General features: G+C 35.7%; 1 protein-coding gene across 1 annotated transcript in view; it reads left to right on the plus strand.

Moving 5' to 3' along the window:
• tmprss5 (transmembrane serine protease 5) overlaps window positions 1-17,385 on the plus strand; it is a 104,255-nt gene that overhangs the window by 14,592 nt on the left and 72,278 nt on the right. The window contains exons 3-4 of the mRNA XM_039762517.1: window positions 13,382-13,498; window positions 14,744-14,879. Coding sequence (XP_039618451.1) covers window positions 13,382-13,498; window positions 14,744-14,879 — 253 coding nt within the window. The remainder of the gene's footprint in view (window positions 1-13,381; window positions 13,499-14,743; window positions 14,880-17,385) is intronic.

The following is a 17,385-nucleotide window of genomic DNA, read 5'->3' on the forward strand; positions in this document are numbered from 1 at the left end:
CTTGCAAATCAGCACAATTATTAGATAATAGAAGACATCCTAAAAGGGGCATTTTCTAGAAAGTTTCATTTTACAGAGAAACTGAGATATGTATGCAGTATAAATTAAACTATGCATTACATGCACATGACAATGCAGTACATAATTTTCTTTATTTGTTTAAGCAGGTGGTAGACATTCATTATTTGATGCCTTTTGATGGTTGGCAACACTAAACTGATTGGAGATCAAAAACTGAGGTTTTTTCTTTTTGTTTTTTGAAGGGAAAACAAGTACATTTGATCTAACCAAAGATTCGATCTAGAGCAGGGGTCCCCAACTCTAGTCCTGGAGGGCTACGGTGGCCGCAGGTTTTCATTCTAACCCTTTTCTTAATTAGCGACCTGTTTTTACTGTTAATTAACTTCTTTTGAATTAATTTTAATTGACTTGTTTTTTTAAGATTTGTTCCCCTGAATTTCTTCATCATTCTTCTGAATTACTTGATTTTTTTCTTTAAATGGCACCTAAACAGAAATGCAATGTGAAGTGAGGGAGCCAACAGAAGACCAACTAAGTCAGGGCCTGAAACTCCAACCAATTTTAATGCAACCAGTTGCTTAATTAGGCGCTGGTTCTTGTTGTTAATTAAACCCGTTCTTTAATTCCATGGCTTGTTGCTGCTCTCATTGTGCAAAAGCAGATATTTCTGAACTGATTGATTTTCTAAGAGAACTATTAAAATGTTTTGGGGACCTGAACAGATCAACATTCCTGAGACCTTCATCTTTCTTTATTTTCAGATATTGTATGATGGACACAGTTTGCTGGTCATGTTTTGGCTCATTTGTATTTCATTATTGTTTGGCTGCTAATTAAGGAAAAAGAAAAAAGGGGACTGAGTCTTTAAGAGCAAGTCAATTAAAATGAATTCAAAAGAAGTTAATTAACAGCAAAAACAGGCCACTAATTAAGAAAAGGGTTAGAATGAAATCCTGCAGCCACTGAGGCCCTCCAGGACCTGAGTTGGGGACCTCTGACCTAGAGCATTTCTAAAGTGAAAAACAAATCTCCAGAAGTGAAACGAGGGGAAAGGGGGTAATTGCACTTATGCTGATAATTATCAAAATAATTGATTATCAAAAAAAAAAACAAACAAACAAATGACTGCAGTGAAACCCAGTATGATGAACTTCACCATAAACACAGCCAGATATGTGTTGGGAAATTTTCTGCAACACAGGGACGTGTGCAATTACAGATATGAAAATAGTCATGCATGGTGCTGAAAATGGAGTCTGATATAATAAACCAGAGATGTCAGTGCTAACTATTGAAGATTTAGATAATATTTTCATCATAATTGGGAAAGTCAAATAGCTTACTATCATGAATGTGATTTCTTCTCTAGTGTATATTTAGGGGAAGTTTCTACACATTTTGCAGAAAATGTAATATCTTGCTTTGCTTTATTCAAACCAGTAATGCTTAGAAAACCATTGCAAAGTAAAATATGATACTTTTCATTTAATAAAATTGTTTGAAACTGTTTAGAGATTGGTTGGGTGGGTTCATTGTCCTTCCACCTCTAACAGATGAGAGCTGGGTCGATTCTTTCTTACACGCCATTTCTTGCGATTGTGTCTCGAGTCTGCAGGTGACAAGTTAAGAGCTTTTAATCAGCACCTTAGAAGAGACATTTGGGCTTTGTTCTTTAAATCGACTGTTCTTGCTAACATGTTTGATAAGCTGAACTTTCTTCACCTTACAGTATCAAGAATTACTATGGTAGCATCTACTGTATGCTGTAGCTGCTGATGAATTGTGAAGGAATTTTAGGAAGCAGGAGGTCATAAGACACCAATCTAATTACTTCACCTTAATTGCAAAATTAAATATCATTTACCAATAGGATATCAGAAATCTCTCAACATTGACAGCAACATTTAATAAAGTGCAGATGTACAATAATTCTTTCATGAGGTGGACTCAGAGTTCAGCCCTGGTTGACAACATCAAAATTTAAGAAGCTAAAGATAAATCAATTGGCCACTCTTAGCTTTTAACGATCACACACATACAGAGTGCTTTAAGAGGTAAAGATTATCGTAAAGGAAAAATAATTGCTAATAAATAAAAGCAGATTGCAATAAAAGATGTACAGTAATACAAGTCAGGATTCCATTTCACACATGAGCAGATGGCTGGCTTATATGTGAGAAAAGAATAATGTACTTAATATGTCAACAGAGCTCTCTGAAACATGGAAGTGAGATATGTGAAATTAAATGATTCTTCCTCTATTTTTACTGCAGAAAATCAGGTAGGCAGAAATGATTTGCTAGATTTGCTGGCTCTGCAAAAAACAAAGCATTATGCATCTCAGTTATCTACTGTAGCAGTAATCCTGTGTCCCACAATTCTAATACATAAGATGCTTTGATCTTTCAAATGACTGTTCAATTAAATGTACTTTTCATATGAAAAGGAGTTCTTCTGCTCATATGCCGCTTTTATATTTGTATGACTAACATATGCTAATTTAGAATTTCTGAAACTTTCTGAGACAAACAGCATGGCTCTCAGCTGATCAAAGATATTTCCCCTAATGATTAATCTCAGCTTTCTAATGAACTGTGTCATTTTTAGTGCTTTCACATTGTAGATCTTGTGACTGGCAAGATGACGTGTTTTATTTATAGCAGTAATTGCATAGTGGGCACCTCAGGTTTGTGTAACACCATGGCGTTATGATATTTAAGTGGATAACACTATCCAAAAATATTTAAATTGTTTCTTTCTTATCCCAAGGTGATCCTTGTGTAAGGACTCATTTGGTCCAATTATGAAATCATCAGATTTGCCCTAATATCTTATTAGGAACATGCATGCATTTTTTTAATATTTAAAAGTATATTTGAAAATTTATCTTGCATTAGAGGGATGTACAAGACTGGTTATTTTATATCTCATCCACTCTATAAAGGTGTAATTCCATTCCTGCACAGAACTAACCTAAGCCCTCCCATATACTACAAGTATGACTCATTTTTATTTTGTCATTTTAATGACGTTAAAATTGCCATTGTTGACTTTTCAGCATTGGTGATGTACATTTTAGCTACGTCTTCTAACATCAGTTTCAAAATAATCTGGATACCGAAGATCTTTACTGCTTCTTGCAATCCAACTAGTAAAGACATGGAGGCAGTTAACAATCGGATTTGCCAGCTTTGCAAGCAAAATAGAGATTATTTAACACATGATGATAATTTGAGATAAACTGACAATACTGTATATTGGAAATCCTCAAATGGACAAGTGCTCTTCAAACTGTTGATTCTGATAAGAAAACTGTTAGTAATTTAAGACTGATTGAGCACCATGTCCACACAAAAGGCGACTGTGAATAAACCACATAGGCAAGCATTAATGTTGAATGTCCAAGGATGGAAATTCAAGGTGACATGCCTCCAGATGACCTTTTTTGTGGAAACAGCGCTCAATTGATGTTAAACTACTGAAAACCTCTTTATTGTTGTGAATGTTTTGAAGAGCACTTATCTGTCTGAGCATTCCCAATATATCATCATAGACAGATTGTTCTTCAGATAGAAGGAGCTAAATGCTTAAATGATGGTGACCCGTTTGAGAAGGACAGGGAGTTCCTACATTGCACAAACCTAAAGAATTTTCCAAAAGGCAGGAGACTTTTTTTAGAGAAGCTAAAAGCATCAGCATGCAGGCGTTCTGGTGCTTTTCTTGGTAGATCATCAAGACAGAGAGAGAGAGAAAGTGAGAATGGCTGATCAGAGATTCTGGTAGTATTGCATTACGAAGCAGGAGCAGCATGAGACTAGTAACGTCTTATCCTTGTTCATATTGTTTTTGTTAAATGAGGCATTTCCTGCAGGAAAGTGTAACTAGGTTGCTAATCTTCTAGTGCAATTTATCATTGTTTCATGAACTTGTTATTGGTACAGTTACTGTATAAATAAAATTAGCTCTACATATTTCATCTGCGAAACAAACTATTGCTGCTGTTACTGCCTCAATGTTTTTGCCAGTTTGAATAAGAAAGGTGATGCTAAAGCTGTTTGGTAGCCTACCACCTACAATCAGGAAAAAGTCTGTAGGTCAGACTGGCATTATCCATTTTACCAGGCTGGAACCAGTATCCTGGCTTAGAAAACCATTGCCAGTCACTTCAATCACTAGCTAAAAGTCTCAGTTTGCCTGACTGGGCCTTCCTCTGGTATATAGCATCTTCAGCCTTATCTGATCATATGATTGATTCCAGACCATGTAACAGCCAGAGACAGCTCTCTCTAAGGCGCGAAATGGACTCAAGTTCTGAACAAAGGAGCATAAATCCAGGATGAGTAACATTGATGGACATAAAATTGCACCAGTGGTCAACCAAGAGCACAGGCTTATGTGCCCCCAAGAAGTCAATGATATGACCTCTGTTCCTCTCTATTAAAACCCTAGAAACACCCTAATTCACTACGCTATAGCTTGACCTGGCCATTACTTGCCTGGCCATAGCCAGAACTCATAGCTGATAAGGTGTGGCCGCAACAGAGGTCAAAGCAAGCCCTTTACTCCAGACGACAGCCATACTGGACTGAAAAGGTGGAATACTCGTCTGTATTGGAGTTTGGATGAGATTGCCATTAGTCGAACTTTGCTGAGGGATAGCAAGGACAGAAGCAAGGCAGAGTGACTGCAAGAAAACCACATGTTCACCTTGCTAACAACTGTCACTGACTGATCACCAGTTGACTTAGCAGGTGTAACTTTGCTAGCATCAAAGGACAATATGCATAAAACCCTCCAAGAGAACACTGCAGTACCACCTACATCCAGAAAGTGCAGCCAAAGATGAAGAAGGAGACTTCTGAACAAGGAAAAGAAAATGCACTGAAAAATCCTTCCATGTGTCTGGAGAAAGCCAACTAGAAGATGAATTGAGCATCGCTTACCTCCAACCGTAAGTATACTTTAATTCCAAGAATTATTGACTTCAATTTAATAGACTGGACAAAGCCAACTAATGTAATATGGTATTGGTATTAATTGTAACTAAAGATAATATTCTTATGAAGGATAAGTTCTGGCTATTACTATTATTAAGTTTCTTACCCTAAATCCAAAAGAAAAGCGCACAGCAGCACCTCACAAACTGAGATAGAGAACTCATTGTGGTGGGGAGGTGGTCTCTGAGCCAGGGCAAATGATATATATATATATATATATTTTGCATATATCCATCTTCTATTATTCTGTATTATTTTGCTTATTTCAACAAGTGTGTCTAGGTTATTTGTGAAAGCCAGTCAAATCACGTTTCAAATCACAACAGAGAAAGTGAAAGAGTTAATATAGGCTTTCACCGATGTATGAACCTTGTTCATAAATTGTATAGATCTCTTCATATTTCTGGCATCCTGGCCTGAACGTGAAACAGAGATCCTACACCCCATTACCTGCAATAATTTGCTCTACTGGGTTGGTTGTCTTATTGATTATTAATCATTCAAAAAATTTACAAATCATTGACAGAAAATAACTAACCAAGAGGAACAGGTTTAGCATATTGCTTTTGTTTGACAAGTGATGAAACCATCACAAATGATGCATTCTGAAATAAATAAAGCAGCCATTAAAAAGGTCATTCTAAAATGCACAGTTTGGACAAGTTCTTTTGGTAAATAAAAAATCTATTTAAATATAAAGGCATTTTTAAATAAAATTTACAATAATTCAATGTAACATAAGTACATTATTGAACCAAATAAAATGATAACATTGTACTGTATTTCATAATACCGGTGGAATCCCATTTTAATTAAATTCATGGGACCATAAAGATATTTCATTATAACGGAAATTTTGTCACAACAAATATGGGGAAAATACGTATACTGTTGTGAGTGGGGTCGCCGACGATTTGCCATCTCTATGGTGGGGGCACAAGTACACTTTCATAGCTGCTCTGCTGCATCTGGTGAATGGTAAACCAAGGGCAAAGTAATTGGTTGTCCTCTGCAGGATTAGGCTTACTGTATAACATGCTTGTCACACGATGCTTAGAACATTTAACACCGGCTTTGTCCTGCTCTTCTTTGCACACTCCTGGTCTGCCACAGCAGGGATTCTGAGGTGCTGGTGTTCTTCTAATTTGAAGATGGGAGGTAAAGCAGGATGATTGCCTGTATCAAGGCTCCTATTTTGTGTGCTTGAGTGAAGTAACAGCTCCTATTTTTTATGAAGTCTTGAGACTGTACCTGCCTTCTGTAGACAGTAATAAACTACCTGACTTTTCCTTGGGAACCTGGACTCACCTTCCTGCCTCTTTTGCAAATCTGTGACCCAAGTTTGACGATACCTGTTTGAAAAATAAAACAGCACTTTTTAAACTGCAAAAAATATTTTATTTGAAAGTGAAATGTTAAATGTAACCTTTTTATAGAAATACAGATATGAATACAGAATGAAAATGAGATGTTAGATTTAACCATTCTTCATAGAAATATAGGTATGAATATAGATTGAAAATGAAACATTAGGAGAACTGACTAATGGTGCTTTTCCACTGCATAGTACGGCACAGCACGGTTCAGCTCACCTTGGTTCGGCTCAGTTCTGCTCGGTTTGCGTTTCGACTGCAGTTTAGTACCACTTTAGAGTGGGCGGGATTATTCATGTGTCATTATAGTTGCGCCGCCTCTACTGCTCGCTCTTCATTTTTTTTAACTTGTCCCTACACTGTTTGTAAGTCCGATGGTAGCCATGTGCACCCGAGAGCTTTGCGACCTCCTGAAAAACTTTTTCATTCCGCGTCGCCCCATCCAGCTCTCGCTGGATCCGCTCCTCGGCTACCAACGAGAGGAACGTCTGTACTTCCTCAATAGACCACGAAACAGCCATGTTTGGTTAAAGGTGCGTCCGAACCTTCGCTGGCTGTGCTAAAAATCTAGCGGGTCTGTTGTGTCTCGTGTCGCAAGTTCAGTGACGCAGTAATGACAATTTTCTCCGGCCAATCAGTGACCAGCAGAGTTTACACGTCACGTTTTGGTAACGGATCGGCATGCTTGGAACCTCGGCTGAGGTGGTACTAAAAAAAGGACCAGGTACCAGGTACTGTTCCCAGTGGAAAACCCCCCAAAAGTGAGCTGAACTGAACCGTGTCGTGCCGTACTATGCAGTGGAAAAGCGCCATTAGAATTTTGCACTGTGTATAATGTCACGCCACTCTCTCACTGAACCCCGCCGAAACTGCCCGAGACCGGAAGTTTCACGACAGACTGTCACTTTCTATTCGTCTAACAAGAAAGAGGCAGCCTGTAGCTGAGACTCCGCGAAAGTATAAGCGTGGCAGTAAGTATGTTGAATTGCATTATTATCTTTAGTTGCCATTTTTTTGTCAGAAATAAAAAGTTATACTGATATTTAAATTTCATTATAACACAATCCGCTAAACATGATGTTGTATGAACATTTGTCCAGGCCAACAAAAAGTATTCATTATTCTGAAAATTTCTTTCTTTCAGTATCTTCTTCTTCTTTTGACTGCTCCTGTTATGTGTTGCCACAACAGATCATCTTTTTCCATATCTTTCTGTCCTCTGCATCTTGTTCTGTTACACCCATCACCTGCATGTACTCACTCACCACATCCATAAACCTTCTCTTTGGTCTTCCTCTTTTCCTCTTACCTGGCAGCTCTATCCTTAATAACGGGTTTTATTTCACAATGTAATAAGTGGTTGGGCATCAACATCAGCCGGGTAGCCCCTTTTATTCACCTCCAGACGAACTTGAAGTTATGAAAAAATGAAAAGAAAACGTGCCATTTTGTGCTGCTCCCCAAAATGGGATTTCTTATAAATAAGGAACAGAAAAATTAATTCTTTTAAGCGTCGCTAAGACACTCCTATAACCTGTGGTAGGCTGTGGTCTTTATAAGACGCCTTCTCCTGGAACATCCATGTTTTATGGCGGCTGGACCGGAAGGGGTGGGAACTAGGTGCCCTTACTGGGCAGTTTCTTGGCACTGTGAGGGAAGAAGAACAAGAAAATAATGTTAGTGGTAGCCCCAAATACCAAAACCCCTCCACGCCCACCCATCTCAGCGGGGTATTGCACACTTGCGTGACAATATACATTATACAGTGTACAGGTATATACTAGTATCCCAAAATCTGTTGCTCTTCAAAGTAATGCATTATTTCTGAGAAGTATACTATACTGTATTACAAAAACACTTTTATTTTTCACTGCTTTTACTACCATGTTTATTATCATTTCTGTTGCTGTGTAAATATGTACACCATATTAAAAATCAGCAATTATATTACAGTATTTTATTACATCAAAATCTTACAGTAAAAAGCACACTGAAGAGTGTGAGACCCTTTACCACTACTGTTCTTGTCATCTATAAAATAGGGAAATATTTAAATTCAAAAATGAATGTACATATTGTTCAAAATGTCCAATAGGGTAATCATTTTGTGCCTTATTAGCTAGGCAGAATTTCATTTTTGATGGTTTTCAAAATGATATCGCTAGCTTGAGAGCTGTGAGTGACTAATCATTATCATGTTAATTAACTGCATTACTTTTTTTGCCTGACATGGCAGCAGACTGTCTGCAGAGATCACATGAATTGTACCGTTTGCTGTAGGAACATAGCTACAGGCTTTCTGCAGTATTTTTAAAAATTTGTTCTAGTCATCATTAAAATTTGATCTGCATTAAACATGTCAGCCATCACAATATTTGAACATTTAAAGTAACATTGAATGTACCAGTGATTTGTTTGGTATCACCCTACTCAATGGACATTATCATCGTTCATCAGGCTCTCAGAAAGGAGCCAGTGGATACACACTGCTTTCTAGCAAGTATGTTTAAAGGGTCATAATCACTGATTTGATGATATATAATGTTATGTTAATGGCATATAATATTATGTGTTTGCGGATATAAAGAGACAATAACATTTACATTAAAAAGACAGTGTAAAAGACAGTTTGATACCTGCTTTCAAGTCCCTAGATAAACTTCAGCATATCTCTTAAATAAAGACATAAAGCTTGATTATAGGAAAAAATAAAAATAAAATAAAGCATGATAATTGTCATTAATTTCAAGTTTGCTATGAATTTAACTATTATAACAGTACAGACTAATGCACAGTGCTCACCCAAACTACTAGATAAATAGGGGTGACATTGGAAAAAAGGTGTGTAAGGTTTGGGAAACCAGCCTCAAAAATCAGTTCCTTTTTTGCTCTTTATTTTTTGTTGCCGTACACAAAGCTACACTGCTCACAAATTCAGCCCACAGTGTGTATGGTATGAAATCAAATAACATTTGATAGCTGCTGTGTGGGAAATGTCTGTCAAGCATTATACTACAATTTACTGTATATGTTCTCATGCCCACGGATTGAAGTTTACGATAGACTCCATGTATTTTACACAGTGTGCCAGTGTTTCATCTTTCTTTCCTGGTACTTTCTGCCAACACCTTTCTCTCTTTAAAAGAACAAATTTATGGAAACTCTGAACCATATGCTTAAAAAATAATGTTGCTTTTCTATTTTATGTTTACTAATATTTAATATCTATATTAATGTTTTATTTACTTATTCAACTGTATAGTTCATGGCTTTTGAAGAAGTTATTAGGTACTCTTTTAAGATATTAGTTGTCATCACTGTGGGATATACTAATATCTGAGCTAAACACTAGCGTGGCAATTTGCTCACAGACTGAAGTGACTTTAGCTGCAGGTGGAAGTCCCATTTTACTTTATTGTGCCAAGCAGAGTTGTGCCATGGTACAGCAGTTTATTAGCCAGGAAAGGTGCTGTGAAGAAGCTGTCTGTTGTTACGGTTCTGCCTTTGTCCAGAAATGGCTCCATAGGCTTTATGACCACACACTCGGAAAGTCGTTGCCCTGGGTTGTAACTCAAAACACAGTTCTCAACAAAACGTTGCCAGAAGTCCGAGATCGCAGCAAATCTGTCGTTTTTCAAATGTTCTGGACACGTATCTTTGTTGTCAAAGCACAAATGCTGCGTTCACAGGACATCGTTCCTTTGATAGCCAGTACAACAAACAGTTCTGAGCAGGCATCAATCACAGCACCAACTGTGGTCATCGCTGCTCTTGTGAAAAAAATGGAGATCCATTCAGAAAGAGAGGCCATCAATTCAGAAAAGGAGAGGCAAGTTTGTTGTACCATGTGAACGTCAATGAGAGAATAAAACTGAAAAATAAAAAAACAAGCACTAGCTTTTACAAGTAGCCAAAATTTACACTGGGTGTTATAGACTGAAATAAAATGTATGTTTTTATTATATTATAGTAAAAATAACAGCAGCTCTGTACTCAAAATGCGGAGTGCCCTGCCTCGAACCTTTGTGTTATAAGGCAGCAGTTCTTACCTCTGCACCATCCAAGAAGACATATGAACTTTCTGTCAATTGACATTTGAGCTTGGGTTTTTAATTCATTGACAGCAACATGAAAATGGAATGATTTTTTTTTCTTTGGTTATTTTCTCCAATAAAAGCATACATGTTTATTTGATATTTGAACTAAAGTCTTCACACATTATACACTTCATGTCATTATTAGTATAACATGGAAAAAGTTTTTGTTTTAGCCATGTTTTCAGCAGTTCCTGTCATCCTACTCTTACACAGATCATTGTATATATGTATTCCAAATAAAGATATATTATTTACCCTATAAAACTCCAGGCACCTCACTGCCAGATAAAGAGACTTGAGCTCTGGTAATTTTGCAACGGACTCAACCCCGCTGCTTGTGCTGATTGACACATTTACAAAACAAAAGAGGCTGATGGAGTGGTGCGAAGGAATTTAAGGTGGCTCAGGATTACAAGTTTTTTTTTTTAGGCTTCAGGGATTCTAGTGTTAAGATTTAACACCCTGCTCTTAACTGTTGCAAGTTTATGGATAATTTAAAGACAAATTTCATGGCCTTAGCATTATTCTTCATTGTAAAAGGTTTTATGACATATCTAGTTTCTGGCAATGATTGTTTTGCTGCGTGTTTTGGACTTTGGTGTTTCAGTAAGCCGTTTCTATTTGTTATAACCCCATTGCCAATTTCAATATCACTCCCTGCCATTATCACCAGTGAGAATGTGAGCATGAAGGAGGAGAAAGGCCTTCAACTGAAATGCTCAATCATCTTGAGCATACTTCACTCTTGTGCATATGAAAATTTAAGAAAAAACTGTTTATTTAATAAGAGTTCAGCAATAAATATATGTGTATGAGATGTTGTGGTTATATAATCTGTCATTTATATTATTTGACATAAATAATTAGAAATTTTGCTGTGAATGTTTTAATATTCTTTGCTGTTGTTCAGTTTGGGACCCCATTGAAGCCCATTATATCAGGAATTTTGTTACCTCCATTCTATATGAAAACAAGCGATTGAAATTTGATCTCTGGTCATCACTACAAACAATGTGGAGTTTAGTAAAAGTTGCAAAAATTTTGAGTTGAGTATTCCTTTAAACAAGTTAAAATTACCTTCTTTAAGGTAAAGGGGCTTTAGAAAAAAATCTTTACAATGTCTTATAAATTCAACTACAAACCTTGTTTATCATTTTTAGAAAATGTATTTCTTTTATCAAACATTGGCTTACAGGACAGCCCAAGCAAACATTGCTCCTGCTAGATCTGCACCTGTGTCTTCATGTTTATGAATTTAAACTTTGTGATAATTGTCTAGATATTAGTCCAAGTGCAATTAAAAGAACTGTGTGCCATATAAACACCACCTCATAGATTTAAGGAACGCTCCGACCAAAAATTACATTTTTTGTATGTTACTTACCCTTGTATTTTATAACGGTTTCCAATAAAATGTTGAATCTTGTGTTTTCATACAGAATGGACAGAAAAAGGTTTATGGCATAGCAAAATCCAATAGTGACCTAAGATGTACAATGGCAAACAGTGTGAAAAAACATTAATGAAAAAAGAAAAAAGTCTTATGATACAGGATAATAATGACAGTCAATTATTTAGTCAAATGCTCAAAACATACAAAATGTGCACTTCACAAACGGGAAACTACAACTTCATGGAAAAGACCTTTTGAATTGAAGACCTGCCTCTCCCCATGATTCGTTTGTCAAGTGTCTTCAATTCAAAAAGTGGCTCCCATGATGTTTTCGTTTCTTGTTTATGATGATTATTCTGGAAATATATACCATATTTAATTTTATTTTAGAAAAAAAAGTTGCACATTTTGAGCATATAACTGGATAGGTGATATGTATTATGCAACAGGAGTAATATAAGATTTTTTCTTCTCTTGTATGTTTTTCACATTGTTTGCTTTTGTGCAGCATTGGCTTCTATTATATCATAAACTCTTTCTTCTCCATTCTGCACTGAAACATGAGATATCCAGGCTAAAAAGGACAAAGCAGCATAAGGAAAGGTTCAGAGAAGAGCATCTAGGCTGATTCCAGGGCTGCAGGGGATGAGTTATGCAGAAAGATTAAACGAGCTGAGCCTTTTCAGTCTAAGCAAAAGAAGGGAAAGAAGCGACATGACTGAAGTGTTTAAAATTATGAAGGGAATTAGTGCAGTGGATTGAGACTGTTATTTTAAAATGAGTTCAACAAGAACAAGGGGACACAGAAACCTGTTAAGGGTAAATTTCACACAGGAAGTTTTATTCCACACAGAGAACCATAGACACTTGGAATAAGTAACCAAGTACTGTGGTAGTCAGTAAGACTTTACTAACTTTCAAAACTAGACATACTATTATTTTGGAAGAATTAAGTGGCTAGGACTGGTGAGCTTGATTGGGCTGAATGGCCTGTTCTCATCTAGATTTTTCTAATGTTGTAAAAAGTATTTCTTAGTGAATACAAACTACACGAGGTAAGAAATATATGAAAAAATTTAATTTCTGGGTGGAGTATTCCTTTATATCACAAACATAACATCAATATCAAAAATTATTGCAATATTTGCCACTTATAGCTACTTGTGGATTGAAATACTGCTCTTTTTTTAGTTTAAAATATTTGTGAAATACTCTTAGTTTACTAATGTATTAAAAAGTGAAAAATATTTATTTTTCAATGATTTTTGGGAGCTTTTTGGCTGTCCTTTTCTTACTTACTGTATACAATTATATACTGCATATAGAATCTTTAGATACATTATGGCTACTTTCAGGCTAAATGTTGAATATATTTTGGTAATACTGCAAGTGACACTAACTGCACATACTAATTCTTTTACTGTTGTATATTTATTTTTTATAATTGTTAAGTGTTTTTCTTTAATTGATGTGTTTCCTATAATTGACTTATTTCCATAGTAGTTAAATTCTTTATAAAACCGATGGCCTCTCAGGGCTCAGTAGAATTTGGAGACACCAAGGAAACCTCATTCTGCAACATTACAGATGACATTCCTGTACCTGACCACAAAAAAGGTATGTCATGTACCTATTCAAAAGTAATTTTCTGCCTGCTACATACATTCTTTTTTATTCTGGAAAAGTAAAAAAGCAAAAGTAAAAGAATTGAAAACAACTACCCTTGCAATAGTCTCCAGAATTTTGGAAAAAGTGCAATGTTTGCAAGAAAAGTTAAAAACCCAAGTAACTGCTAATATGATTTAATATTGTTTTGGGCCTTTAGAAAACTAAGTGTAAATAAATCAGTGATTTTATTCAGTGTGTTACAAACTGAGCCATGTTTGTTTCTGTAGAACTTAAAACTCTACTCAGTTAATTACAATTCCCCTTATAAAAATAAAAAAAAACACAGACAGATAGATAGATAGATAGATAGATAGATAGATAGATAGATAGATAGATAGATAGATAGATAGATAGATAGATAGATAGAGAGGTACTTATTTGTCCCCAAAGGATAAATGTTTACATTAAAGAAAGTAATACAGGTAATACAGAATATCCATCACAGAAGATCATGTTATATCGCCTGACTTTATATAAATTTAGACATGTATAACAAAACCCTGAAATATAAATTATGCAAAATAAATAAATTGCAGCCACAGACTCATTTTGTAAATTAATATGCAAGAAGAAAAGTAACAAGTGAACAATATAGAAAGTTATATTGTGGATCACTAATTGAAATTGTTCGCATCTATTTATCATTGTATCAACTCAAGAACTCCATCTTGAAAATTTATGAAGAAATAACATCTTGGGTCAGAAAGTGTAATGGTACCTTTGTGAATTCGAGTAATATTCCTTGTTGCCACTGAAGTCCACTGACTTATTGTGCTGAAATTTAGTGATGATTTCACTTCCAAGAATTCTGATGACCTTCCTGGTCATACGTCTGTTACTTCTGATCAGCTATAGAAGACATTGCAGACCACCCTTAGGATAAAAATAACCCCTATGTTTAAAATATATACTGAACATTATTACAGTAATGAATTTAATGCAAATAAATAAAATGCAGCATAAAATCTGTGACAGTGCCACATATGTATAACTCTCATTTTATATTTTAAACCTTTTGTTTTGCAAGAATGTATTATCATCACGTCGTGGTGCTGAAGACTAAAGGTTAACCGGAATGAGAATGTACATTTTCTAAAATTGTCTGCATTTATATTGAGCTTTCCAAGTAAAATGTCCATAATTTATTCTGTTTCACCTGCCTGCCATGATGGAACTTCAAAACATTGTATTCAGTTTTTTACAGAATAAGCTCAGAGAACTCTTTACTTGAAATACAACTGGAAAAATTGCAATCCTGGCTTCCAGTATGCTATGAAAGATGGAATGCGAGTCTTGGAAACTCAATTTGCCGACATCTTGGATACCTAAGGTGAGTAATCAAAAAAACAAATTAAGATGCCGCTGTCTCCACTTCACATTCATTCTTCTTCTTCTAAATGTATGTTTCTTTTTCTATAATGTATTGTTCTATCTGCCAGAAGCAGATAAAAGGCTTAGAGTGTATTAACGGACTCTTTTGCGTAAAAGGAGATTAATTAAATGACAGCCATAGCTAGTTAAGATTTTGCATCAGTAATGCAATGCTGTGGATTCTTTGATATGTATTTGAAGTAGGCACCACTGATATGGCATAATTTATCAAAATGTTAAATGCAGCAGACCATTACGTTACAGTCCTGTAGTACATTTTACAAGTGATCATTTTCTTTACTCTTCATAATTAATTGATTGGAATTTTCCTATTCATCTTAGTTTTATACAATATTCCTTTCAGTTAATAAAACCATTCATACATTTTTAAATTTAAAGACGGCAGCGATCAGCCTCACATACTGTACACACCCACAATCATTAACACTGGGCCAACTTACTGTTGCAAATTAACTTAACACATATATTTTTATGAAGTGAGGAAACTGGATTATGTAGAATGAACAAAGGGAGAATGTTCAAACTGAAACTGACAATATTCAAATTCCAACTTCTAGATCTGTAAAGCAGGAGCACTACCCATTTCATTATTGTACATTTAAGGCTGGAATTAAAAATATGAAGTCTATTAAGTACTCATCTTGTCAAAACATGTTTTAAGCATTTTAAATAAATTTAGTATTCATGCAAAAAGGACTATTTTAGCATGTGACATCAGTGTTACTTGAATATATCTAAGTAAGTGGGAAGAAATGTGAATAAATGGAAAACTCTCATGGACACAAAGAAAACATGCAAATTTCCAAAAAAAAGGTTCATGCTGAGGTCTCTGTAGCTGTGAGAGATGTGTTTTTTAATCTGACAAAAATCTAAAATGTAACTGAAAATTAAGAGGCAGTTATTATATATCAAGTTATGCATTTTTTTCTGAACCAAAAGAACTAATGTCACTCAAATTAGAAAATTGGTCTCTTTTAATTAGGATGGTCAGTTAAACTCATCAGGGTATTTTAACACTCCAAGTCTGATTCCTTAATACCTGAAGTATTGTAAGTTGTCACCTATTATCATCACAGACAGAACCACATTGGTGTAGCAGTTAAGGCTTTGGACTTTAAACCATGAGGTTGTGGGTTCACATCCTGCTACTGACACTGTATGACTATGAATACCGTATATACTCCCATATAAGTCGGGTCTTGAAACCCATAAAATCAGACCCCGACTTATATGCCCGTTCAAAAATACGACACTTTAATTTTTTTTTTACATCTTCTTGCTTCCTCCAATCTCGCAATCAGTTTCTCAGACACATAGAATTTTGTTGCAGCAGCGCAGTTGCCAATTTCTTTCACCACATCAATGACTTTTAATTTAAAACCAGCTTCACATTTTCTTCTGATTGATTACTCCTTTGTAGATAAGGGATGCTCCTATGATAAAGATGTATGAGAGAGTGAGATACAAAAAACACAAAACAGTGCAAATTTTGCTTCAGAATAGTTCGGGTATTACTGTGTGATTAAATAGGCACAATACATAGAAAAAAAAAGTGTGCTCCATGGTTACTCTCTCAGGTGGGCGTTAGCATATCATAATGTCTTGGACCAATAGTGTGAGTTTTCCACATTCGACTTATACGATTGACATTATAAAATACCGGAAATTTTACAGTAAAATCAAGCCCCGACTTATCTGCAGGAGAACTTAAACGCGGGTATATACGGTAAGTCACTTGACCTGCCTGTGCTCTATTTGGAAAACCACAAAAGAAATGCAACCAATTGTATCATAAATGCTGTAAGTCGCTTTGGTTAAAGGCATCACCTAAATAAGTAAATGATCCCACGGAGAGGAAGATGTCTCTCAGAGGAAAATACCTCTGCTGCAACACATCCATAACCAGATCAAAGAGGTAAGGACATAAAGAAGATTCCTGGTGCTGACCTACTATTACTAGGATCTTGTCTGTTATCCCAACACTGCTTAAACCCGTGTCGTCACTCCCTCATACATATCCTAGATAATCCTCACATACTTCTCAGGTACTCCTTTTTCTCTCATGCACTGCCAGACCTCTTGACGTGGTACTATATCATAAGTCTTCTAAAAATCAATAAACCCCAAATGCAAACCTTCCTGTTTTTTTCAATGCTTCTCTAAGAGCTGTTTAAATGCAAATATTGCATCAGTTGTTCCACTCCCTGGCATTAAACCAAACTGTTTCTCCCCTATGGTGGTCTCTTCCCTAAGCATTCTCACTATAACCATTTCTGAAATTTTCATTGTATGTGACATCAGCGTTTAGTTTTCACAATCATGAATATCTCTATTCTCTTTATAAATGAGTACAATCATACTGTCCTCCACTCTTTAGGTATTCTCCTGTATTCATAGATCTTCTGCATTAGATCCCACTACACATCTACTCTCTCCTTCCTTAT

The sequence above is a fragment of the Polypterus senegalus genome, chromosome 9 (genome assembly GCF_016835505.1).
Source record: "Polypterus senegalus isolate Bchr_013 chromosome 9, ASM1683550v1, whole genome shotgun sequence".
Lineage (NCBI taxonomy): Eukaryota > Metazoa > Chordata > Cladistia > Polypteriformes > Polypteridae > Polypterus > Polypterus senegalus.